Source organism: Alligator mississippiensis, chromosome 14 (genome assembly GCF_030867095.1).
Source record: "Alligator mississippiensis isolate rAllMis1 chromosome 14, rAllMis1, whole genome shotgun sequence".
Taxonomy (NCBI): domain Eukaryota; kingdom Metazoa; phylum Chordata; order Crocodylia; family Alligatoridae; genus Alligator; species Alligator mississippiensis.
The window spans coordinates 10,586,530-10,614,289 of NC_081837.1; the positions used below are offsets into that span (position 1 = coordinate 10,586,530).

Here is a 27,760-nt window from a genome sequence, read left to right on the forward strand (position 1 = left end):
TAGCAGAAGAAGATCTCCCTGCTCCACATCCATCTTGCTTATGCCCCCGGCTTACAAACTACCCTGGATATGGAGTTATTGGGGAAATGGAAATAAAAACTCTTTCTGTGAATTTACCAGCTCCTTCCCTGGGTCGTGTTGTACCTGTTGTTACAATCAGCTGCTTTTTCCTTATCTAGCTCATTACGCAAATAAGTTACAAAATACGTTTGTGTACATCCAGTGTATATAGTACACATGGACTATGCAATAAATAAAAAGAATATAAAAGTACTTGTAATGTTTTAACTTGATTGTCTGTCTCTAATGGAAATTTGCTGATTAGGTGCATAAAAGGCTACAGAAGATGACAGTTTCGCTGTGCTCCATTTTAATACAAAAGGTACTATGGTTGCTAAGAGACCGATACTTCAAGTTTGGAAATCTTCATCTACGCTGGATATATTATCCTGGCAAATTGGACTTTCAGAGTTGGCAGCAAATAGAAAAGAGTAACTTTTAAAAATAGAGATAATTTAGATGACGTCAAAGACATCTGGTGTCCTTTTCTAGAAACGAGAGATGGATCTGTTTTGCTTATGTGTCTTAGATCACTTTGCACACAGTGGAAGTTTTACTTATGTCTGCGTTTGATGCCGATTTATTAATTAATATGCTTTATGCTTGGAATCTGTAGCTAGATTTTTTGTAAAAATTATAATGGCCTGATGTTTACAGTTGATACGATTTATCATCCCTGTGTATTTTAGGGAATCTCAGTTTCATTCCTTACCCTGCAGAACAAAAACTCCAACTATATAGTGCCCCCCTACACCACTGCATATTAGTTAAGCAATGAATTGGAAAGAGGACAGCCAGGTACATAGCTTTTTGCTTTCCCTGGCTACCTTATGGTTGTAGCTCGGGAGTGTGAGGATGTGGGCTGCTACACTGTACAAGCCCCATCTTCTTCATGTGAAAGTTGTGCACGTATAAGAGGACTCTGAATTTTTTGCTGGTTCTTCTGCAGTTGAATGTGGAGGGAGGGAGGTGGGGTAGGGCGGTGGTAGGTGTAGCTTGCTTTGAATTTTCTCATGTCATTTTGTAAGCTCGGAGGAAAATCAGAAATACAAGCTTGGTTTCGAATGTAGGGAAGGCACAATGGGAAGGATTGGAACATGGGAGCATTGTAGTCTGATTGCGGGTGGAAGATACGTTGGGAGCTGCAATGTAGACGGATTAAAGGAAGCAGCGTAAGGACTGAGGAGGCTATGGTAACTGGCAGAGGATTTTGCAACTGCAAATACTTGTGCTACGGTTCACTGGTTTCTATGGGCTTCATTGACTTACCAACAATTAAAAATCATCATGTAAATATGGTCAGGGTATTAGATGTTTCAGTAATACCACAGCACTGTGACCTGCTGTGCTGGGAGAAAGCTGCTTCTGCCATTGGAAGCGGAGCTGAAAAGCAGGCATGTCTCAAACTATAAGCAGGCATTGCCAACTGAAGTCCTGGCACAGCCGACGTGCTTCATCTATTGGGCAAAACGGACATTGCCTGTTATCTTGCAGGGCTGGCCTCCCGCTGCTCCTGGGGCTTAAGGGGCCTGATCCTCTGGTGCAACACTCAGGCACACCTCTGTGAACAGTGAAGACCCCTGCTTGCAGAGGCACACCCCAAACTGGAACTGCTGGGAGTGCCTCCACAAGCGGGGAAACCCGAGATTCCCTGGTTGCAGAGGCACATCTGGATATTTCAATTTGAGGCATACCTCTGCTTCAGGGCCCTAATCCTGCACCCCTGGAATTCCCTCCGGGGCACAGGATGAAAAGGTTGATGATAGTCCATAGGCAACGTCTGTTTGCAGCCAAAGATTGACAAGGGAACATACTGATCTTAAACCATTTAAATGGCATGTCAGGTTGTTCTCCTCCTGCTTCATTTAAACATATACTAGAGGGTATAATATTGTCTCTGAATTAAATTTTATAGGCTAATCCAAGTAGATGACTTACTAGCAGGTAAGTCATTACCTAGCATTTTACAATTTGTTAGAGATCCTCTGAATTCTGTAGCATGGAAGAAATTTGCCTGAAATAGAAGCAGTCGCTGAGATGTGAAAGTGTGCGCGTTTTCAACATCAAGTGAATGTAAGGTAAAATGATACTAAGGTCTAGTTTACCCATTTTCAAACTTAGAAATTAGATTAATGGCATGTTTGAAAAAACTTCAGATTTAATCACATGAGCACTAATTAAACCAGGCTCTTTAAAAAGTCTTTTAGCTCTTTTCTCGTAAGCATTTTTTCCCCCTGAAGACCAAATATATTGCTGAGGTCTTATGCTGGCAGTAATTTGAGTTAGAACTAGTATGTGGGCAGTGGGCTGAAAGCACCAGATCCTTTTCCTCGTCTCATTGGTGCAATCAGGAGTCACCCCACTGAAATCAAGGGGATTATTTTATACTACCATGGGGCTAACCAACAGGAAAATTGAGCCCTATCTCTCTTTTTCTTTGTTTTCAGTTGCTTCATTCCCTAAAGGGTTTCATCACTTCGTGACATTTGAATTGAGCCGTATTTTCCCTTCTGAATAATCTACTTGGACACATTTATTGCCATTGCAGCTGCATCATGGGGACAGCATGCATAGTTAAATGAAGGTTACTTGTATTAGACAGGAGAAGTACAAAGGCCTGCTATTTAGTGACAAGAACCTGTGTCATTTTTTGAAGGAAGTCTCTTATGCCTATTGTATGAGCCAAAGCAAGCAGCTGGTGCCAGGCAAAGGAATAAAGACCTCTCCTTCCTCCTCTCCCTGCTTCTCATTCATTTGTCATTCCTCATTTCTACTACTATTCCATTTGAATTGAATGAAATTCTTAATATTTCTAATTCATGGCCAAAGAATTAGTAATGGATGAAAATGTTTCCCTTGCATGAATTCCTTGTCCTGGTGCCATGATATTACATGAATCTTTCAAATAACATGATGTGTGGTCTCTAAATGCTTTTTAAAAAACGGTCTGGAGTCCACAAAGATACTACCTGACATCTGGAAACAGCTGGGTTATGTGGATCAAGAGAGAGTCTTGCCCTGAGCTGCATAATGGGCGCATCTACAGTTGCTGCTATGGCACCATTGTTACTGTACTGTCATTTAGTACCTCCTTTTGTACCGGTGACAGCTGGTACTGCATGGTGTGCGCTGCACACGGTCACTGTAGCCACGTGCTATAATGGGGGAGTGTGTCACTACGGCATCACAGGTTTTGCCCGGAGATGCTATGTTGCCATAGCACATTGCATCACGCATAGATGAGCCCCTTGTGTGCTTTAAGCCACTTAAAGGTGTTAACGTGCAGACAATCCAGGGGTCAAGAGCCTGAGGAGCTGTCCAAAATTAACGTGCGAGAAAGCCCTCAATAACATTTTTTGCACAGATGTCACAAGGCATGCTCTGTCATGTCAATGGAGAAAATGGTAGCAATAATAAGTAATGCTTTCCTTTGCATTGCATCCTTTAAATCATGCAGGCTAGCTGGATTATTATTGGGTAATACTTTAAATCCAGTTTGCATCAGTCCAGTGGATGACACAAAGCAGTAGAGAATGAAGCCTCAGCCCAGGTTTAAACTAATCTCTAACTATCAGAGAGCTTAATTAGCATTTGTAGTCTGTACACTATCTTATGAAGCATCTAATTTTGGCTACTATCAAAGACAGGGGAGTGCAGGAAAGGAACCTTGGATCTTATCCAGAAGGGCAGTTCTTTCATTATGAACCAGATCCACAGTCATTTGAACCTGCTTTATGAAAAACTGGACCCAATTCCCTTCTCTCCCTAGTTTCACGGATTCACTTCTTTGTGCTTACTTCAAAGTTTGCCTGTGTGAGAAGGGAATTGGCCTGTTTTGAATCAGCGGCACAAACCTGCAGGGCACAGTTTTCTTCTGTCTCGCACCACGTGCATTGCAAGTGTTGCCCATGCTGAAGAGTTTTGAAGTGGGAGCAGTTTGCAAGCAACTCCAAGTCTCTCTTCAGGGTGTAAAGCAATGAAGAATTGGGATGAAGCTGCTTTTCAAAAGGAACCTTTCCCGACATTGCTAAAGCAGCAATCACAAGCATCCATCTGTACTTTTTAGTCTCCCCCAACCACTGACTTGAGGCTAATATGTGGCCTTTGCTAACAAAGGGCCTGATTCACATATTACTTAGAGCAATATAATGTCTGTGGGGTTGCTTCTGATTTACCCCAGGATGATTTGCCGGAACTGTATATCAAAGTGGAAGAAAGAGGAAAACCTCACTGAAACATAGAAGGTAGATATGAGAGAATGGAATAAATGAATCCCTTTCCAGCTTTTCAGCTCTTTGTTTAATTGGCAGCTGCCCATTGCATTTCACAAGTGCCTTATTGCAGCGTGCTTTGGAGGTGTGGAGCATGGCAGAAATGCTAAGGACCATTATTAATAATACTTTATTGTATGTACTTTTGATCTGAGCAAAGTGCAGTTTCATTGCCGCAGCCAAACAGAAATGAAATACAGACTTTTTCCAGCCAGTCTTCTAAACTGTTTGGAAAATACTGGCACATTAGAGAAACTTGATAACTGTGGGTGTGCAGTTGTGTGTTTAAATACAGAATAGTTCCTATTTGCTTCAAGGACTAAACTAAATAAAAGCAAATGTCCAGAGGTGTAACTAGGTGCTGGAGCACACTGGGAGGCAGCGGCACATGAGGCAGCTTTGCTGCTGGGCTACCAGTGCAGCGGCTGCTAGTTTTGTGGCCCTCCCCTCTTCCCTGAAACCCCCATTAGCACTTGGGGATGCTGCTGCAGTTACAACTCCTTTACTATGCTCCTGGAATGTCTCTTGCTTTAATGAATTTAGAGCCTTCTGCAGACCCTGGCTATATAAGTAAAACTTTCACCATGTGGGTTCCCAAAGTTTGGCATCTATAGGAGCATAAAAAAGTAGGGATGGAAGGGACCCCACAAGGCCATCTAGTCCAGTTTCTAGCTCAAAGCAGAATAATCTCTGTCTAAACCATCCCAGCCATATATCTGTCTAACCTGCTTTTGAACATTTTCTGGGATGGGAGATTTCACAACTTCTCCAGGTAGCCTCTTCCAGTGCTTGACCACCCTTGTAGTTCCTCCTAATTTCCAACCTAAAATTCCTCTGCTGCAGTTTGAAGTCACAGATGAGTCTTAGTGCCTTAACATGCTTCTAATTACCTCATTTGGAAATTGTTCCCCAGGTCACTGAAAACAAGGTCATTTATTCTTTTAAGAAACACGTGTTGTGGTTCATTTGCACTAATAGTGCGACTGGATTTCTTATCGTTGAATGAGCAGTGAAGAAGCTTTGTATTTCATGTTGTGGTCTTTTGCTTTCTGTATGTGTGCAGTCTAAAGGGGGGAAAGAAACCCTTGCCCTTTTCTTTACTAACACAGGAGAGCATGAGCTGGAGGAGAATTTGTGTTATCCAGCACTGGGGGTAATAGTCATGTCAGCTGGAGGAAAGGTTGATGATGAAAAATACTTGCTATATACTGTATGCTCCAAGAGAGAGTGGTGGAAATGTACACACTTAAACTGGTAAGAACACTTGCCTATGAAAATTTCCCAGTACATAGAGGTCCCCTTATGTTAAAACTTGTTTCATTTCTCTCCAATGAATCTTAATGTAATGTAGCAACTTCTTGTGGCTGATACAGTTTAAGAAGGAGGGTGAAGATCTCTGATTTAGATAATGCACCTGTGGGTACTGTCTAGTTTTTTTAGAGACTTTTAACTAGTTTGTTCATGTGGGCAAAAGGGAAAGGAGGAGGGCGGTTAAGTACTGAAGTTATTTCAGCTTTACTGATGAGCTGAACTTATTACAGTTGTGAGCTAGAGCATCTTGTGTCTCTGCCCTTGCGTGTGTTATAGTTAGGGGTAGGAGAATCTTCTCAAATGGTCTTATGCTATATAAAGCCATAAAGAAGTCAGGGTAAAGCAGGGGTGGGCAATTATTTGGGCCTGGGGGGAGTTTTGATGAGTTGGAGCGGGCCAGGTCAACACAACGCCCCCCCGCCACAACTCACCAAAGCTCCCTTTCTGGCATGGGGCTGCAGGTAGGTGGGGAGTGGTGTTCAGAAGTGGGATGGGCGAGCGAGGCTGGGATCTCGAGGCAGACTGATGGGGTCGTGAGAGCATGGGGCTGGGGCCCAGGGCAGAGCCAGGATGTGCTCCCTGCATACCCCGCCCTGTGGGGAGGGTCTGGGGGAGTGTGGGAGTGTGGGGAGGTCTGTGCACATGTGTGCGTGTTGGGGGATGCTTAGGTGCTTGGTCCTGGGACCTGGCTGGGGATGAGGAAAGGGCAGGGGGCATGTACAGCGGAGCTTGCTCAGGTGGTGTGGTCTGTGGTTATTCCCATGGCATTCTGCGTGGGGCCAAGTCCCACTGGGCTGCACTCCAGCCTGCGCCCATCAGCCCAGGCCTGGCCAGCATGCACAGCTTACTGGTGGGGCTGTTCCTGGTGCGGCTGCAGCCGTTTGGGTGCTGCTCAGCTCCCCTTGCCTCCACAGCTCTACTGGGAGCAGCCCCACCAGAAGCTGTGCATGCTGGCCTGGCCTGGGACTGGTGGGCGCTGGCTGGAGTGCGGCGCAGGCTGCCCTGGGTGAGGCTGGCCCCATGCGGAGCACTGCGGGGACAGCCACGGGTTGGATCCAGTCAACTGGTGGGAGCCCCTCACAGTCCAAATTTAATCAGTTGGAGGACTGGATCTGGCCCACGAGCCATATTTTGTCCACTCCTAGGTTAACAGCAAGTGGAAGGAGAAGGAGAGAGTAGATTTGGCTGAAATTTTTCCACTGGAACAGATTCCCATCGAAAATCAAATCCACAGGAACATATTGAATTCATTTAAATTTTAGATAAAAGACAAACCAAATTACTCACCTCGACAACGCTGCAATATTTTGTTCATTCTTGGTCATTTTGATTTTTGTTACTCTATAAAAAGTGGAACTGAAACATTCCAGCCTTATTCAAAAGAAATGGCATTTTGATTTTTCGAAAATGAAATCTCCGAATTGTAATGGGAATTCTGCGTTCCACTTAGGTCTAACATACAGAGATTTTAAATAAAAGATTAATAGATTATTTTTAACTTTCCTCTCTTGCTTATTCTTTTTTTCCATATAACTTGGAGAAAATTAGATCTTTCCATATAGGATCTTCAGATTAAATGAAGCAACTTTATTTTCAATATAAAGTTACGGGCATCCTGGAAAAGAATGTTTGAGACAGATGGGCATTACATCTGGCCCAATAAAAACTTTATAAATAAAATATTTTTTATAAAATCCCCAGGCTTGATTTTTAGTATATTTTCTGGAAAGTTCGCTTTTCTTTTTGTTTTAAAGGACCCCAGGTACAAAGATTTCATTAGAAAACTTCCATTTTACATTTACTCTGAAACAGCTTTTGGAAAATTATAATTTATCTGGTTTAGTTTGGCAGCAAAGAAGGATTTGCTGCAGAGATCCCTAAAGAAAAAGTCAAGCCAAATGACAGATAACTTTCCAAGTCCGTTGTTTTGGTGTAAGGTTTAATAATAACCCCTTTTTACAATATGTTCATTGAGGGCGAAGAAATCTGCCTCAGCCCTGGGGAAAGGGATGGTTCATACTGGGCTGATGCAGACCAAGCAGTGAAATGTAACTCGGAGAGAGCCCTATACCTGATGCGGCTTATTGCCTTCAGTGCCCTATATTGAGATCATGCTAAGAACGATTCATCTCTTCCCTCAGGCACATTGTTTTTTGTCATCCTTTTTTTTTTTGTTTTTGTCTCACTAACCTAGATCTAGCACGGTGGTTTTCAGCCTTTTTTTCCATTTGCGGACCCCTAAAATTTTGTGAATGTAAGTAAAGGCCCATTTGGAAATTTTGAACGGAGTGCAGACCTCTTTGAATCGTAAGTGTTGGTATTTGCATACTTTGGATTGATCGTAATCATCTTTTGTGGACCCCTTTGACTGTGTCCGTGGTCCGTGGACCAGAGGGTGAAAACCACTGCTCTAGTATGACTTGAAGCTTTTACCAGGATTGCACCACTGCCTCAGTTTTGTTCTTATTTGGACTTCATAATGGCATTATTAGTGATAGGAGTCAGGTCATCAAAGGAATCTGCTATGTAATTCATAAACTTATGTAATTAATAGATCTCAGGTGAGATGATGGCATTTTGGAAAATGGTGGCTAACACAATGAGGGCTGAATTGGGGATTTACAGTCACCTGAAGTTCACTTTGATATCAGTGTGTTTAGTGGAGTTAAGAGCAGTTAATTATCAGACAGTTAATTATCACTCAGGAAATGTTAATGGAGCCCTGCTTCTACTGTGCAGTAAATAGCTCTGTGCTAAAAGATAGTGGGAAAAAGTTGGCTTTACCAACAAAGAATAATATCTGTAACGGTAGTAAGACTTCTAACTTGAACTTCTGTGATTTAAACAGCAGCATTTATCATTTATCGCAACACTACTTAGACAAGGACAACAGTGGGTGAATGTACTGAATGTAGAAAATTTCAGTTTGATGCATCTACTGGCTGTCTTTTTTTTTTTTTTTTTTTTTTTCAATACAGAGTAAAAGAAGCTCATTTCCCTTAATGCTGACACTGAAGAGAGACAATGAAGTCAGGAAGAGCCAAAAAGAGGCTTTTAGAGTTAGATTAGGTTTGTCAACAGGTTCTTTGATTTCCTTTTCACAAGATGTAGTATCAGTTAACCAATTTACATGTCATAATGACTTTAGTTTGTAAGAGAAAAACCCTGGCTGTTTATGTGCTGGAATAGAGATTGGGACGTGGGGAATAGACAATGCATAGGAAAAAGCAAATTAACAATGAACAGCCTTAAATTAAATGCATAATCTGGACCTTCCAAGGAACAGCCTGCTCTCTTAATCAGACAGGCCACAGAATGAACGAGTGCCAGAAGTAAAACGGAGACCCAAAGGGTATGTCTACACGAGATGCTTTCCTGCACAACAGACTATTTTGCTGCACAGTAAAGTATCACCGTCTACACATGTGCAGCTATTAGGGTGAAGTAAACTAATTTGCTGCACCGCTGCATAGTCCCATCAGATACAAGCGGCATCTGGCAGTGCAGTAAATTACTGTGCTTAAGTGCACATGTGAATGGTGACATCAGGATTAGTTTACTCCACCTCAAACTGAGCCAGAGTATATTTGGTCACATTAATTGCACGTGTAGATGTGCCCACAGGGTAGAAAAATACTGATTGAAAAGAAAATATGGGAGGCATATTCTAAGGCATAGGCTTCTTCTGGAGTAGATGGTGGAAAAATAAGAAGCGATGTCTTGGTAAGCACAGTTTGCTTCAAGGCACAACCCTGCAAGGTAGTGAACTGTTGTCAGCAAAAGTTGAGGGCACTCAGCAGTTCATGTTATCGAGATGAAGATAGGGTGAACAAAAGTCTCTGTAAATTCAGTCATTTGTGCCCATGCCTGAGTATATCTGCAACAGAGAGAGCACAAAAACAAGACAGACCCAACTTTTGGTGTCTGTCAGGACCAGTGAGCTATATACTTCCATACCAAATCAACAGATCCTTTCTTAGCTGTTTCAAGGTCTTTTTCTCCAAATCTTAAAATATGCTGACCCTAATGATTGAATTTTGGCACCGAAGTTTGATTACTGGACTATAAATTTCTAAAGGATAAATATTAAAATCTAACTAACCCACTTTTGCGAATGGTAGGAAAATAGCCACAAATTAAGGGTGAAGTCATATTATCCAAAATAGTTATTGCCCTGTGAGATTGCAGACTAAAGCTGTCATTTTGCAAAGAATGTTATGAAGGCTATTTTAGTATTAAATCAGAAGATGAGACAAATTTCAGCAGGATGGCAAGCCATTATCTCTCTGACGTTAATACGTGTCATCCTGAAATAATCTAGAATCAAATTACCATCGTGCTCCTTACCTATTTTTATCCAGCCAACATTTTCAGTTTTTGACCATGGATAGAAAACTTATGGCAGTAAACTAGAAGAGCAGCTCCCAAACTTCATTGCTTAGAAAACGTTTGGGAAGTAAACTGATGGAACTTGTGGTCTCATGTCATCCACGAAAACCCTAGGTTAGAGTGACAGGACAGGAGGGAAAATAGGTGTTGTGCTTATTGTCCCCGAATGATTGTTTGGAGCGGGGCTGTCCTCTTCTGAGTGGGCAATGCAGGGCCACCCATTGTATGGGCACTGTGGGCCTCTTGCTATGCCACCCTGCCCCCGAGGGGTGGGCCAGGAGACACAAGCTGAAGGAAGGAAGGGGGGCCCAGAGACTAGGGTGGCCATTGGTTTTGTTTTATACTGGACTGTCCTGTTTTTAAACACTTTGTCCCCTGTCCATTTCTAAATGAGGAACAGATTGCAAGAAGTCCTGTTTTTCAGTTCTTTGGTGGAAATGCATGTCAGTCATTTATCCTTATGATCCTGTTGGCTGTGCCCATAGGTAGGCTTGTGCACAGCCAGGAAGGGAGGTGGCCTTTTTTTTGGTGGCCCCACCCTCTGCTGCTGATTGGCCAAGGGGCCTGGTGGCCACACCCCACACTGCTGATTGGCTGAGGCAGTGGCACCACCCATCACTGCTTATTGGCTGAGGGTGGCGGTTGTTCCCCCACTCGTGGCTAGGTAGAAGCCTGCAGGCTGGGGTTAACCCCTTGTGGGCTGTATGGGAGCCATGGTTGCCAGTTGGACAGCCTTGGTGTAGAGCAGGGGTGGGCAAAATATGGCTCATGGGCCAGATCTGGCCCACAAGGCCATTCTATCCGGTCCGCGGGGCCCCTAAAAAAACTTTGAAAATTAAATTGTATTAGTCCTTGGTTCCTGTCAAAAATGACAGGAGACAGGGGCAATAGGACCCAGGGGAATTCTTGATGGGTTCCTGCAACAGCAGGGCCTGCCCAGCCCCGCCCCCCAGCTGGAAGCCGCAGCAGGAGCTTCTGGCCTGGGACCATGTGGCTGCCCCGGCATGGGAAGCTCAGGTAAGGGGCAGGGGAGGGCAGGAAGGAGCTGGTGCAGAGTGTGGGGAAAAATAGCCCCTTGCCTGCCCTGTGGCCGACGCTCCTTGCTGCAGCCGCTCGCAGCCCACATGGGGCTGTCCTGAGCAGGCACAGACAGCCCCACGCGGGCTGTGAGCAGCTACAGCATGGGGCACTGGTCACGGGGTGGGCGAGGGGCTGCTTTTTCCTGCACGACGCACCAGCTGGTAGCCCGGCCCCGCACTGGCTCTGGGCTTGCTCATTGGGGTTGCACCATGGTGGCAGCAGCTGCGCCCCCCCCTTCCCCGGCGCTTGTCGCACTGCGCAGCATTTGCTGCTGCTGCCTGCCTGGAGCTCGCACCATGGTAGGCTGCGGTGAGGCTGCCACCACCGCCTCTGTGCTGCCCAGCGTACAAGCTCTGGCACAGCAAGCAGGGGAGGGGGGGTGGCCTGCAGCTGCTTCTGCCACATGCAGCCCTGATGGTGAGCCCGGAGCCGTTGGGGCCTAGGTTGGCAGCGGGGGTGGGTTACAAGCTGGTGCTGAGCATGGGAAAAATGGCTCCTCGCCCTCCCCGTGCCCGGCACCCTGCGCTGCAGCCGCTTGCAGCCCATGTGGGGCTGCCTGTGCCTGCTCAGGACAGCCCCGCACAGGCTGTGAGCAGCTGCAGCAGGAAGTGCAGGCCATGGGGTGGGCAAGGGGCCGCTTTTCCCTGTGCTCCTCACCAGCTCCTTCCCTGCCGGCGAGCAGGGGGTTGGGGCTGTGCGCTGCCCCCTGCCTGTACTGCGGGCCTGCGGGGGCACTGGGAGTGAGCGGGCAGGAGAGCACAGGGCCCACACTGGTGTCCCAGGGTCAGCACCAGCGGGGCCCAGAGCAGGGTGGCAGGAGCTCAGGGTCCCAGCTGGCAGGGGCTCTATGGAGCCAGGCCAGCTCCTCACTCCCTGCTGGTGCAGCCCAGCCTGGCTCCACAGACCCCTGCCAGCCTGCGCCCCGCTCTGGGCCCCACCGGTGCTGGCCATGGGACATTAGTCCCAAGACATTGGGACCCTGGTCCCAAGATGATGACCAGGGGGCAGGGCACCTGTCAAGGGGTGGGGCTACCCATGCGGCCCTCGACAGCTTGCCGAAACTAAATAAGCGCCCCTCCGCCCGAAATAATTGCCCACCCCTGGTGTAGAGGTTCCCATCACTGATTTGTATTAGATGGGTGAAAAAGAGAGGAAGAGGGAAAAGGAGACAGTGTCTTCAGAAAAAAACAGTCAAAGAATGGTCCCATTTGTCCTTAAATGTCAGGTTTTTAAACTGTAAAGGAAAAAATTATGGGCTGCACATTCAGTTGGATTCGGTGGTGGCGGCAAGGAATATGTTTTCATTGCTATGAATTGGTTTTTCAGAATCACTAATCAGATATGTTGAGCTCCTTTCCCAGCTGTGCTTTGAAAATGTTAATCTACCATCTTAGTCCAATTCCAGGTGGATGTTACAAAAGGCTACCAGCCTTTGTTGGCAGGTTTGTCCGAGAAACCAAAGGCTGAATGAACCATGGAGGCTGACCTATTCCCTCAGTTCCCCTGAGATCAAAGCATTTGGCTAGTCTTCCGCAGGGCAGACGGGTTGGGGAACTTGCACGAATGCTGCTTGTGTCATACTTTGGGTAAACAGAAGACTGGATTTCAAGGGCTGGCAATCTGGCACCTTTCAGCTGCACAATAATTCATGATAAAAAGAAAGAAAAGAAGGGAAATAAAGGGACTCTGTTGCCCTTTATGCTGTTGCCTTGGTTTTATTTATTTTGGACCAACATGCAGATTTAAAGATAGATTGATATTTCTCCTTTTCATTGCCCCTCTCTTCATTTTATGCTGCCGAGCTGTTTGTGGAATAGTTCAACAAAAGAAGATGCTACTTTTTCTATTTAACACAAAACTATAGTGCACATTGACGAGGGGCTGGGAATTCATTCGTGCCCAATCCCAATATTACTCGATGACAATGATGTACTGTAAAATATTGTGTTAAAATGCTGAGAACTTCTAAAACAGGCTCTCTGGCCAGTGAATAGAAATGAGACGTTTGCTTATGTAGCCACTATCCATCCCAAATGTTGATATTTATAAATGACTTGCTGGGTTGTGGGTGCCTGAGAGAGAGAGACCCACCTCCTGAGCCATTTGGCTGCGAGAGCGAGGATGCAAAGCTGTGAACAAAACAATCTGTCACTATTGCGGACATTCTTTGGGCCAAGTTTTCAAACAGGAAAGGGACAGTGATAATAGTGCCTGGCTGGAGGCAGTGTCTGCCATGCAAGTAACACAGATGGAACTGGGCGGGCAGCTGACGGCACCAGAGAGGGTCAGCACAAGAGCTGGGAGAAGCCTGTCGGGCCAGAAGCAGCAGGTGAGCTTTACATAAAACAGAGGGAGCAGCCGGTAGGGCGGAGGGGTGCACGAGAGAGGTCCAGGACATTTAGCAGTCTTTGCTGCACCTCTGGAGTAAGTCAGGCTCCAACCTGGCTATGGAGAACATCCCATTTGTGAGTAGATAACATTACTGCCGGTGATGTGGAGTCATCATGCTATCTATCAGCTGTGTGAAAAACAATGGGTAGCGGTACACCATCTTCGCATTGCTGTTTGCAGTGACCCCTGATATGCCAGGAGTAAACCTGCATTTACATCTTTTACTCGGTTTAATTCTTCCTGCACATCTGTAGGGATGTAAGGTACAGGACAGAAAGGTGCTTCTCGGGTCACTGAGCCCAGTTACTGACTGTCACAAGGGGCTCTCGTTCAAGACTGCTCCAAGTGTCTAATCTGTAGGCTTGGCCACACGTGGAATTAGCACAACTAGGCATAACTTATTTCTTGGTAATGTTACTTGGTAATGTTCCTGGGAAGCTAAACCTTAGATACAGGTTTAGCTTCCTGTTATGAAACAGGCTGCCCATTCTCCTAACCATTCTAGTAACACTTTTCTTCCCCAGTTCCTGTTTGAATTACTCCCCTGTGTTTGCTATTTTTCTCAGCACAAATGTATATCCTCGGTCTCTGGAGGTGAAAACCCAGCATGTTGAGGTAGACTAGCCAACCGTTCCTTCACACCACGTTTAATTGATTGAGCAATCAATAATACTGCGACCTGCGTTCAGTGATCCACAGAGCAATCATAACTAGAACCAGTACAAATTTGCACTGTGCCCTTAGGGAATCAACCATATTCTATGTGGCAGTTCATCACTGCATTTCCCTCATTTTTTTTCCCCTTAGCTTATGTCAGATACAGGGAATTAAAGTCCTTTGTGATCCACTGCTAAGACAAGGGTAAATGTCCACCCTTGACCATCACCACTTGTTGAATTATTCCTTGCTAGTTCAACACGCCAGAACTCAGGGATATTGGGGCCAATCTTATTTTCCTGTTGACTTCAGTGGGATGGAAATCAGGTCCCTATGTGCCTCCCAGGTGAAAGGCTGTCCCAGAGAAGTAAATGTAGCAATGTTATAGTAATTTTCAGTATTTTGTATCTCCCCACACTTTTTTGGCAGCCAGCTTTCGGAGCGTTTCTCTTTTGCAAGCTATACAAGATGCCGCAGGTTTCAGACAACTATAAGCTACTCTGTCTGCTCCTTCCAAATCAGGCTTAAGGCATATTTCCAGGACAAGAGCAGCCTAAGGGGAAGTTTGCCCAAGTCTGCATTGCTGTTGCCCACATCAGGGCTGTTTTTTTTTTCAGTAAACATCCTTATGGGCTCTCAGTCCTGCACTCATTGCTTGGACTAAAAAATTACTATTATTTTTGGAGTTGGGGGGGAGATAATACTGCAACGTATCCTTTCTTCTTTGCCTTTATATGGTGATAGCATATGCGAGCAGATAGCTTGATAATTATTAGAACTGGTTAGGAATTTCTTGAGAGCAAATTCATTTGAGGGACAACATTGTCATTTTTTCTTCTGCTTTCAATGGGGAAATCAAAATGCAATCTTTTGTATGGGGTCTGATCAACATTCCTTGAAATATTTCAGAGTGGAGAACTGAATAGAAACCCTCCATTCCTCAGTGTTTCTCTGTGCCCCAGCCCTCCGAGCTGCCACACTGCTGTGTATATAGCACGGTGGGGACATAAGACATTTGAAATACAGTTCCTGGGAGACACTGCAGCGATGCTGGTGAACACTGCTCAGCACTGAATCAAAACATTTTGATCCAGTAATATTGAAATGCTTGGTTTTGACTTAAAAAAGTCAGCAGCAAACATTTTGGCATTTCCAGGTGGATTTTTTTTAAATGAAATGTTTGCATTCCATGAAAAAGTGAGATATTTCAACACTTCATTCCACTTAGCAATGGAAACAAATGCCAAGCAGGTCTAGTGATTATGAATGTTACCTAGTACATCGCAGAAGACAGGCCGCTTTTAGTCCATTGTGCCTGTATTTTGGTGTCCGACCCAGCTACAAAGTTAATGAGACTACTTGAAAGAGTAAGGGTTACTGAACTGCTACCCTCAGTGCGGTGACAGAAGTTACCGTATAGTACTTATCTGGTGATTACATAGCACTTAAGGTGGCCAATTGTTACAGTATAATTACAAATTTATTACTTGATTATTTATACCTACTGAAATAAATTGAAACCATCTGCAGTGCCTGAGGCTAGCTGGCAGACCGATTGCTCGAGCTGAATTTGTTTCGCAGAGAGTTGTGATTCACTCTTAGGACGCGCAGCAAAGAATAATGATGGTTGCCTCTAGTTACCAGGGATCGCCTGTAAATAAATCCACGGCTGAACTTTAGGAGAGGAATGTTAGGGAAGTTTTAAAGGAGAAACAAGATGAATATCCATCACTGGCAAAAGAGCTGCTTCTGTGAAAGGCTCTTCTGATATGAAATTCATTGGAAGAGCTAGAAACAGAATACCTAATGTTATAAGAGGAAGTGGCCTTTGAAACTTCATGGATTTAAATGCAGCGAGTTAATGACTTGCTAGACTAGATGGCAAGTCACAACCATGACAGCTGTCTACTTTCGTGCCCTTCACAAAGGAAATAAAGAAAAAAAAAAGTGCTTATTTCACCTGACCCTTCTTTCCTTCGTCTCAGAGGAATTTGGGGTTTAATAGAATTGCCATGTGCTGCCTAATAACGAAAACTACAAGGTGCAGCTGTTAAATGCATCCAGAGAATGGGAATTAATTAAAAACAGACACCCCCACCCTTTTGCATGCTCAAATAATTCTGAAAAATGAGTACTCTGCTGCCTCTTAGGGCTTGTGGGACATAAATCATCGTCTGGGGGAAAACATGGTAGGCAAAACCTTCATGAGAAATGTACCTTAACAACAGGCCAAACAGAACACGAAGTAATCTTCCCTCTTCCAGCCTGGTCCCCCTAGTACAGAGGGTGGAAAAGTTTTAGCTCCTAGGCTGCTCACTGAATTAGATTCACTGTTTTCCCTCTGAATGGAAGTGAAGTGGAAACACTTTTTGGTTAACCAGCCCCATGATTAACCAGCTACACTGAACAAGTCCCTGGGAATGAAATCATTGAAAGCAGTCAATATAAGTCATGTTCATCATGCTATGTTCCTTTCTGTGTTGCCACTTCTCAGGTTCCCTGCTCTCACTTAACTAGCGATGTTTCAGGGCCGTTTTCTTCTCTCTCAGTCTTTTAGTTTGCATTTTTCCAGCCCAATATCTTTTTGTTGTTGTTGTTTTCTGTTTCTTCGTGTTATTTTTCTGTCCTTGCTGGCTAGATTTCCCCTGCATCCCTTCCCAGCTCAGTGTCATCTGTGAATTTAATTAATGTTGTGTTTGCTCCCTCTTTGAGATCATTAATGAAGACGTTAAATAGGATACAACCAAATACCAATCCCTGTGGTTGCTGATTAGACTCCTCTCTCCCCTCATTCACCTGATGGCTGTGCAGCGTTATGCTTTGCTGATGGTCCAGCTGACACTAGGTCTTCCTCGTGTGTTGGCATGCGTAGCTGAAATTACTTGGCTTCATTCTGAGTTCAAAAGTTTTCATAATAACAGCTAGCTCTTATATAGGGCTTTTCATTTGTAGATCTGAAATTGCTCTTCAGGAGGTCCATATCCATTATCCATTTTACTGAGGGCAAAACCGGGGCACAAAGCTTCCTTGCCCAAGATCACCCAGAAGAACTGAAGTTGCCTGCATCTCAACCCACTGCCATCATGAACGGAGCATACTGCTCCTCCGTGTTCAAATCCCACTATGCATCCTCTACCACTGTCCCTTCATCCTCTATTTTTGTAATACTGTTTGCATTTCCTGTGTTCGGGAGTAGATTGTGTACAGTGGCATGGAGGGGCAGCTCCAGTACAAAGTGATGCCAAGTACTATACCAGGGAATAGGAATACAGGAAATTTCCAAGCGGAAAACAGCGGAATATGAACGTATCTGCTTGATATGGTTTTTGCCATCTACTATGCAGTTATGCTTTCCAGCTTGGGGGTCATTGAGGACTACGTTTTAATGTTTTTAAAAAGATAGATTGGTCAAGAGACGTTACCTTCCTGGGTTGCATGGCTCTCTACTCACGGTCTAGGCTCTTTTTCATGCTGCTGTTAATTAAGGTGGTCTGTGGAGACCAAAATTAGGGCCCCGTTGTGCTATTCTCTGTGCCTAGTAGAGAGTACCTGCCCCCAAACTGCGTCTAGCCTAAATACAAGCTTTCGCAATATTTTTCATAACGTGCCCAGCATGTTTACCAAACGGTTCTTTCATGGACCATTTCTCGCCCTCCTCCTTGTGATCCAGTAGCATCCATTGTCATGGTAACTACCGTGATTGATTGTTTGTAGAAATCATAAAAGAAAAGCACTGATGTATTTTTAGCTTCTGGTAATTTCATTTCATAGCTGGAAATGGAGACCATGTGACCAAAAGTTAATAAAAACCAGTTTGGGAACCACTGTTCTGTACCTTGTAACTGATGGTGTTGGCTTGATTGTGTCCTGAAAGGACCCATGGCCTTTTGACTTTGAAATGAGGTAAAGCTTAAGAAAGCAACAGGGAGTATATTGGAGAGCAGAATATAGGACTTGTTTTTTTATAAAGAAAAAGTGTTAAAAAGGTCAGGTTGACACTGGGATGAAGAAGAGATGCCGAGTGAAGTAGTCCCTTCTTGCACAGTGTCCAACCTGTTTTGAGGTCTTCAAAGACCCTTCCAAAAGGAAGCGGTATATATAGACAGGTGGCTGGGAAAAGCTACATTTGGGTTTAGAAGTGGTGTGTCAGGGATGCATGAGACCTGGTTAAAAGCTCAGGTTTCTGAAGGCAGAAGAACAAAGCTTGAACCCAGGCTTGTGCAGGGACTTTTGATCCAGGGCCCGATGCCGGCAAAGCACCTCAGCATACATGTACTCCGTGGGCACGGGCTCAGAAACCCTGGTTGACGGCGACGTAGAAATGCAGTTTATTCATGGATTTAAGTGCACTGCTGGAATAAGGCCCAACTCCCATTGTGCCTTATAAAGTTTTCTGAAGTTAGCAATTCCTATTTTCATGTTTTAAATATATATTTTTTTTAGTTCCTCGCAATATTTTTAGCTCTGTTGTTTCTCTCTCGGCTGTCAAAAGATTATTTTTAAATGAATTGATTGTACCGTAATATTTACTTCACTTCAGCTTTCAGCACAGCTTATGAAAATAAATTTCACTACAGCTGGCAGAGCCTAATGGGATTCTTTCCTACTCCAAAGGTTCCCTGCATTATGCACTGGAACGTCCCGTCATGCTTGATTTGAACAGACTCATCATCTTTTCATATTATTCCGATTACAAAGCATGGGTGAAGGTGGGTCTAGGGAAGCATTTATCTTTCACTTAAATATAAAGAGGCTGTAGTTAATTCATATGTGAACTGGAAATATATTGGTTATGGGTCTCATCCAGTGTCTATGGAAATTTATAGGAACCTTCCCTGGGATTTTAATGAGCTTTGGATCTAACCTTAGGTGGATGATATCAAAGCAACTGGTTACTTAAAAATGGCAAGCCACAACATTATGCCACAGCAAATCAAAGTATATCTTGAGAGGCTGAATGCACAATAGTTTTTTTTAAAAGAAGTAGAAGTGCATGTGTGAACTTTGATTTCATGTGAGTTAGAGAGTGCCTTGGAGCTTTAAAAGATTCACTAGAAACGAATTTAAGTCACTTTAACCTTGTTTCTGTGAGGGGCATATAGGCCTAACTGTTACACTCTAAGGGCGCATCCCCATGAGTGAGCACGTGTGGTTTGCAGCACCACGAACCAGTCTGTAGCATCACAAACTACACATACCACATGTGCAGGCGTTGTTCACCACGCTACTAATAAGCAGTGCAGTGGGTATTTTTGATACCAGGAGATCCCAGTGTAAAAAAATCCAAACCTTGCACCCAAAAAAAGCGTGCATGGCTGCAGCATGTGCCACCCAAAACCAGCCAGGCTTCATGCACCCTGATCGCCACTGCTGCAGCCCCAGGACCCAGGCAAGGCTCAGCTGCTGGCTCCGGCCTCCCCTATCCCACCCGGGGCAATTTGTCACATGCCAGAGCGTGCACACAGGGGCGTTCCCCAGAGACCACGTAGCTGTGGCACAACTATGTGCTGCTGCTATTTGTCCCTGGGGAAACGCATGGACACGCTTGTGGGGACGTGCCTTAACAGTTTATATCTATCATTTTATACCAGTGCAATTGTTACCTTTGCCTCTGCCCTAAGGGTCTGCTTTCTCAGGGAAATTTTGTGTTTTTTTTCTTAAAACATTTCAGGCTTTGGAGGTTTGATATTTTTTATGAATCAGATGTGGTGCTGCAGTGCTGTAGGGCAGTTGTTTTGCTGCCTCAGATGTATGTTCTCTATAGGGTCGGCTCTCATGATATATTGAGGGCTCCGTGATCCACCACTTCTCTTCACCAGTGGGGAGATCATGGAAACCAAGCAGTCCAGTCTGCTGAATAGCCTGAGAGCCTGGGGCACCGGGGTTATAACTTCTGTTAGGTATCATAGCATCATTTCTAAATCAAAATATTCTGGTTGAAAAGCGCATGTTTACAGCTGTGGGGAAACATCCTCATTTCCCAACATCCCGTGCCTCCTCTCCATTGACCAGCTTCTCATCTACTTTATTGTATTTACTTCGTTAACTTGGTAAATGCCGCAGAAGCGCTGGCCAGGTAACATTATGCAGGAAACAGGTATAATGCAAAGAAATAGGCCTGAAAGATTAGAGGCCAATCGCACATCTCTACCTGAATGGGTAAAAGAGAAAAAAGTGAATGGAGATAGGCCAGTAAAAGCAGATAAGGAGAAATATCTCTTCTGTGTCATGTTCCTGCTTTCCAAGGAACTTGAATAATCCCACTCTGTATTTGGGACTCAATTAGTGCAGTTGCAGCGTGCTGGAGAGGGAAGAGAAGCAGCCATCCATCGTGGAGTACTCTTTACATGACCAGTCTGGTGAACATAATACAGCTGCTAGCAGTATTGACTTCAGCTCCAGGCCTTCATTAAAAGAACGGGAGTAATTTGGGGCTCTTTTTAGGTTCCCTGAGCCATGTCCCTTGAGGGGAATGTCCATCAGAAAGTCTTTGAGGTTCACCTAACTCAAGTTTCTCAAGTCTCTTGTCTTATTTTAAGTTTTACTCCTGAAAGGGATGTTATCTGTCTGGGTAAACTGAAATGGGTTAGTCAACCTCCTTGCAAATCGTGCCTGATTAAGATAAACGGGACTGGCAGTCAGTCCCAAGGCCGCACCAACTGTTGGGGCACCTTTGATGTAGCAGTAACTTTCCTCCATTATGCCTGGTCTTTTGAAATCCTTGTACAATCAGTTTTAATCCTATCCGGTCTTTGATGTTCGTGGGCAACTGGTGCCTCCTGAGTTTGGGGTGGGGCACCTGCCGACACCGCTGGCGAGCATCCGCAGGTGCTGGTGGCGGTGGCGGGGGTGGCCCTGTTGTGGGGGCATATTGAGCACCCGCAGACATTGGCAGCGGGGACGGCCCTGTCGGGGGGCATGTGCTCCCCCATACTCCCCCCACCAGTCACCTCTGTTGATGTTGGTGGTCCAGCTTGTCCCAGGTCTTCCTCCTCCTCCTCATTTGTCCACAGCACCCTGCCAGATGGTGTTGGCAAGGGTGCCAGGCCTTCTTGTTACATGTCCAAACCACTGCAGATTTCTTCTTCTTATGATTTCAAGTAAGGGTTTGTATTTGCAAGACTTCTTGTCTGATTTGATCTTTCACAGACCCGATGCCATGTTAAATAATGAATGTATATGTACCTAGTAAAGCTCTTGCAGAGACAACTGGTGTGAGCCTGCTGGACTAATTAATAGTTGATGATCTACCTGAAAAAAAATAATACAGCATTCTGTGTTTTTATTCTTAGTGTCTTTTGAAAGGGGAGTGGGAATCCAAATCCTTAGGCAAGTATCCCATCTGGCTGAGACTTTAGGATTGCCATGAGGTAAAGCGTCCTGCATTTTAAACAACCCAAGATAAGTCACTGTAGGGATCTTGGTAGTGGCACTTCAAAGTTGAGACATCCCTAAAATGCATCAGATTTGGGAGTACCAGCCACATGATCAAACCATGGTCAGAATATGGACACCCAGGGGCAGGTGATCTTGGCTTAAGTTGCCTGGCATTTAAAGCAGTTATTAAGGGCTTCAGGTGAAGATACCAGAATTAAAAAATAAAACAAAGTCAGACGTCAAAAGCTGAGCCAGGGTTGGGAAGAATGATGGAAGTGATTCCTTTGGCTCTCACAATGTTTTTATTGATCTGAGGCTGTTTATAGCAGTAAAACAATTGTAAATAGGAGGAATGCTATGAAAAGTACCGGGAGATAGCAGTTACCCAGGTGCCTGTGTTTTAAAAGATTTACATCCTGATTTATTGGACCAGGAAGAAAATGAGCATTTAGGGCTTCATTTTGGAGATACAAGCCCTCAAACAGTTTCTGTTAGACATATCGCAGACTGCGGGCCAAAATTGCTTCTCATTTATGTTGGTGTAACTATTTAATGACGGACATTATTCAGTTATTCTGTTGCCGCCTTGGAACATGAAGATGATGATGCAGATGACCTTGTTAAACAGTCATGCCTCGGGGCTCTATAACCCTGCTATAGGTAAAATGTCTTATGACTCTGCATGTATGATGGATATTCTTTACCAGCTTACAAATGTGCCAAGAGGCTTATTTATACAGTTTGAAAAGTACTTGGAACCTGTTGGATGAAATATTCTGTTATGTTTCTGTCTGCAGCATTGACTTTATTATTATGGGAACATTGAAATAGCCGTATGGAGCAGTTCATCTACATCACACAATGATCAATGTCAGATTCTGCAGAGAGGTGCAGGAATTCCCAGGCTGAACAATTCTGTATTTTTTGCCAAGTATTTTTTGAGGTCTGCTGCATGGCTTGTGCCCTGAAGCCTTAGAGTCAATAATATCTTGCACGTGCACAAACACTTATTCTCAGGATAAAGGGAGATATATGATTTTGCTGTATTTTGGTGTGTCAACCAGAGATTGATGCCTTGTGGCACTATTTCACCCTTCTTCTTTGCTTCATTATTTCAGAAATTCGTGAAGCCTTTCGGGTGCTGGACAGAGATGGGAATGGCTTCATCTCCAAGCAGGAGCTGGGCATGGCTATGCGCTCTTTGGGATACATGCCCAGTGAGGTGGAGTTGGCGATTATCATGCAACGCCTTGATATGGATGGTAAGTCATTGATGACGCTACGGTTACCATTGAAGTACCCCTGCATATGGTTGCCAGTCAAACTCATAGTGAGATAGTCTCTGCCTCCAAGTGCTTACAGGCTGGATAAGCATGGAAGACAGGGTAGGAGTGGAAGGACAGTCACAGAGGGGTAGTGACCTTTCTTGATGTCACACAACACATCAGAAGCAGAGTCAGGAGCAGATAGCAGGTCTCCTAGCTCCTTCTTTCATCCATTATATTGCTCTGCCTATAAACTGCACCAAATGAAACCTTTAAACATGGATATATGGTACACTATAACCTGGCTGCCATCCGATAACCCTAAGTAACCTCTCTGCATTTTACCAGGTCAGCATTCCCTCCTTCCTCCCCGCACCTACCTGTCTCTCACCTATTGTCTCCCATGGCTTCTGATCCTCACTGCCAGGCATTTGTATTTTCACCACCAGCATTTTGCATATTGGCTTCTATTCCATTCAGGAGAACACAAAATGCCAGCAAACCCTCCCTATGCCTGAAGAAGGGGGTTTGTACTTGAAAGCTTGCAAAGAACAATTTTTCCAAGTATTTAGTTGGTCTAGTAAAAGATATCGTATTTACCCAAAGAACCTTGTCTACTTTTAAACATATATTTAGAATTGAAAATAGAATGATCCTTTTATTTCCAAATGGTATACAGGGGGAAGTGACAAACTGAGGCCTTTCAGAAATGTCTTACTGAGCCATTTTCTCCTTAGTTCATTTTCAGATATGTATTGTGAATACAGTACTCATGGAAGGTTTTAGCTGGCCACCCTGGACACTGAAGTCCTCCCTATATTCACAGAGCACATACAGAAGCCGTGCAAATGGCCCTTCTTTATGCCTCTTTTCTGACCTTTTCTAGAATAGAAAGGCCAGGTCAGTGTCTTTAACTTAGTAGAGCGGGGGCGGGCAAAATGCGGCCCGCCAAGCCGTTCTATCTGACCCACGGGGCCCCTAAACAATTTAGAAAATTAATATTAATCTGCCTTGGGCTGCCTGTCATGTGGGCCTCAATGGCTTGCCAAAACTCGGTAAGCGGCTCTCCACCCAAAATAATTGCCTGCCCCTGTATGAGAGGCAGCCATGCTGTGTGGGTTTTTCGTAAATGCTGGTTGAATGTGAATTTAGGCTGAGACCACTACACACATTTTATTTTCTCCAAACTGCATCACATTGTAAAGACTTGTCCATTGTTTTGGGGCTGCATTTGAGCTGGTCACTCCAAAGCAAAAGGCTGAGTTGCATACTACCTGTGCCCTAAACCATCCATTTCAGACAATGCAGTCCTTATTACGCAGTGATTCCACATTGCTGCATCATCTTTAGCTTGCAAGTGAAAACTAGCTGTGGACGGGAGCTTCACCATGCTTGGTCTGAAATGTTAAACCTTTGGATGTTCTGAAAAGACAAGGTTTTGAAAATTGTACAATAGCTGTTTGCAAAGTCCTTTGGAGTGAGTTCCCTCATATAGTGACTAATACATAACAGAAGAAAAGGAGCCCTTTAGTAAAGTGAACAGAGAAATAGAGCATCAAGACTTTGGAACCGGGGTGGGGGGAGTGGACTTTTTAGCTGATGCATGTCTGCAATTATACTAAATCACAGTAAATGGGCAATCTTTAAAATGTCCTTGGAGGGACTGGTCAGGGAGCTAAAGACTTTTCTGATGTCTGAAATGTGCATGGATGCTGCAGTAACAGGCAAACCTTCTCATCTTATTCTGCAAGATGATTTGACAGCATTGAAACATGGTGAAAAATTATACTAAACGATGCAAAGCCAAATGCAAAACCCTTGCAGAATGTGTAAGACAACTGTATTAATCACGTCAGGCAGCATCACATTTGGGCGGGTTCTGTGTATTATTGTTTCTTTTTATAAAATTGTTCTGATAAACAAAAACATTTTAGAAATGAAGAAAAATGAATAATACATCTGCAAATGTAAGTGGAGTGCTTCTGCTCCCAGATAAATTGCGGAGTGCAGTTAATGAGTGCTGCTTTTAAATCAGGTTGTTTATAATGATAAGCATATGAGTGATGTGTAAACCTCTAAGTTTAGGTCATTTGCAACTTTAGCTTAGAAACTGGTCTGGAAATCTATCAAGGTTGATTTTTAATTGGGCTGCCCTTCTCCTCTTGGCATGCGGTGGAGGGGCTGGCTGGAGCATGATGGTGCTTCAGAACGGGGCTAGCCAGCGGGCAGCCCCTGCACTGAAGCAGAATATGAGACCTGGCTCAACATGCCACAAGTCTGAGCTCACGTGTAAATGCGCATCTGGGAGCAATAAACTCCAGTGCAATAAGCACTGGAGTTTATTGCATCACATTAATATGCATGTGTAGATGCCTCCATTCTTTTAGAAAATTAGTCTTTAAAGCACAATTGCATTTTCCCAATTCCCTTTTTTCAATAGAACAAGAACAATTGACTTTGGATTTTGCAAAACTTAAAGTAAAATGCAGTGCAGGTCCACATATTGTTTGTTACCACTTTAGTGCTTTTGGAAAAGAGAGTGGTTTGGGTGTCACTTCAGCATCTGTCCCATCTCCAGGTATTCTCTTATCCGCAGTCTCTGGAAACTCCAGAGGTCTTTTTCTCAATCCGTCATTTCTGCTTTTAGCACAGCAGGAATTGTTAAGTGCAGAAGTACACAAAGACATAAAATAATCAGGTAAGAGGGGACTAAACTTTTGTGACTTTGAGCTTAGGTTTTGCACTGAGATGAAGGTGTAAGCCTTTACCTGAACCAATTCACCTCCCCCTACTTTCAAATTCGATATGAAGCTGTGTTGCTTATTTTCTGTATGTCTAAGGTGCCCATTTCACAGTATCAAGTTTCTGGAACAGGACACAAATGCAGATCGAGCAGACTGTCAATTAGAAAAAAACAGCCAAGCAAATAAAACCAAAGACAGATTAGTAGGGAAAGTTCATTAGGTGATGCAGGAGCTGGGGAATATTACAAGAAGAAATGATTTAGCTTGCAAAGAGAGCTAATGCAATGCAGCTCTAAGCTTGCTCTTCAGCGGATTGCTCTTTTCTGCAGCTTATCCTGAAATATATAACACCAACCTGAAACCATATAAATAATTTCATTTTCTTTTTTTTTGTTGCTCACTCCATGATCGAGGATTGTTCAGTACGAGGGACCTGATCCAAAACACAGTGAAGTCTATGGGAATCTTTCCATTGAAGTCAGTAGGCTTTGGAGGAGGCCCTTTATTTGCAAACACAGACCTATACAGCCCATTTCTTTCTATTATGTATTTTTGCTGAGGGATGCAACAATCTGCCAGGGTAATGCCAGAAAACTGGAGCACTTGACAGTGCTTTGCCTGCATTTCTGAGCGGAGATGCCAGGTTACATGATAAATCATTACGTGCAGCATTCACTCATAAGACCCCCACAGTATGTGAGAGCCACAGAAGAGGCAGTAAAGCTTCTGTGCATTTGGAGGCCTCTAACTGATAGAGCTAATGATGTGACGGTAGATATTTTAACTAGGCATATGTTTCCCCACACAAGGCTGATGCCAGCGCCTGCTAATAGTGAGGTAATAAAATTGGCAATGGTTGATGTTTAATCTGAACCACTCTGTACAGACCTAGTACAAACATAAGGTTTTCATCAGATAATACCTTGGGAGTATATTTACATTGGAGGATGGCAGTGTAACTGTATCTGCCTTGCAGACAAGTATATTATAATGACAAAACAAGAATCAGTCAGGCTTTTTCTATTCTGGTGTAGCCCCCATTTTCTCTGGCAATTGAGAGTGAGAATTCAGCCTTTAAAATCAGGTTCAAGTTGAAAATGAATGGATATTCTAGGCTCGGGAGCAACTGTGCCTTACTCATTTTGGATGAAATCTGTGTTTGTAAGAAGAGCATGAGAAGAAGCATTTTGGATGGTTCTTAATGGTTTTGCAGTCATTATAAGCTAAAATAGCAGCAGCATTTTATATCAATGTGTGGTGCTTGTTATCTTGAAGGATCTCTTAGTGCAGGAGGGGTGCTCAACCTCTGACCCGGGGGGCCGTGACAGCTGGCCCATGGAGTTCTCCATGGTCCTGGAAATTTGGTGGCAGGAGAGCAACAGCACTGCTCCCCTGCTGCTGAATCTCCAGGCCTCTGGGGAGCCCCAAGTCCTGTGTACTGGATCCGGCACCCAATCCCAGTGTATGGGGCCGGGCATGGGCAGTGCCGATGCTAGGCGCCATGGCCCAGTCCCAGCTGTGGGGATGGCAGCAGCTGTTTGATACCATACAGCTAAACCAAAGGTTAGGGCAGAAATGAAAGACAATGTTATAACCCCTTGCATATTTTCTGCTTACTTAGAACATGTTGGTAAAGCCCAAATAGGAATGGTAATTACCCCAAACTGGAACTGGTCAGGGCTTCTGCATGTACAAGTGCTGGTTTTTAACGTCTGCATAAATTTCCAGTATCGGCACCGTGTTTCTGCTAACAAAAGGTAATTCCAACTGCAGTTCATTCCTGACTCAAAAGTAAGATTGTGACCAAAAAAACCCTTCTTTTGGCTTTTCCTGGAAGGTTTCCCTAAATCTGACTCCTCTTTGCTGGTGTGATCCAACCCTAATGCCAATTTAGACTCGCCCACTGTGGTACCTAAATTACATTGTACTCTGTCAAAAGCATTTTTTTGATACTTGAGACAGAGAGAGAGATTTCATAAGTATCTGATTCTTTCCTGAAATAAGCTCTAGCTTGTGAATCATGCAATTTGGTCATAGCACAGTGATTTATTCTCTGTTGCATTTTCCTTTATTGGGATTGATTATATCCTTGGTATTCCTACCACTGACTTTAAAAGGAAAAAAAAAAATGTGTGTGTGTGTGTGTGTGTGTGTGTGTGTGTACATATATGTAATTTTTTTTTTTTTGGCAATGTTGAAGTGATGTCATAGCTGT

General features: G+C 44.1%; 1 protein-coding gene across 3 annotated transcripts in view; it reads left to right on the forward strand.

Annotated features, from left to right (window-relative positions):
* Positions 1-27,760, forward strand: part of CALN1 (calneuron 1) — a 182,150-nt gene that overhangs the window by 51,034 nt on the left and 103,356 nt on the right. For all 3 annotated transcript variants that reach the window (XR_009456740.1, XM_059717730.1, XM_059717731.1), the window contains exon 3: positions 22,655-22,798. Coding sequence is in view for 2 of the 3 variants with exons in the window: in XM_059717730.1 (XP_059573713.1) it covers positions 22,655-22,798 (144 nt within the window). In the remaining variant the exon portion in view is untranslated. The remainder of the gene's footprint in view (positions 1-22,654; positions 22,799-27,760) is intronic.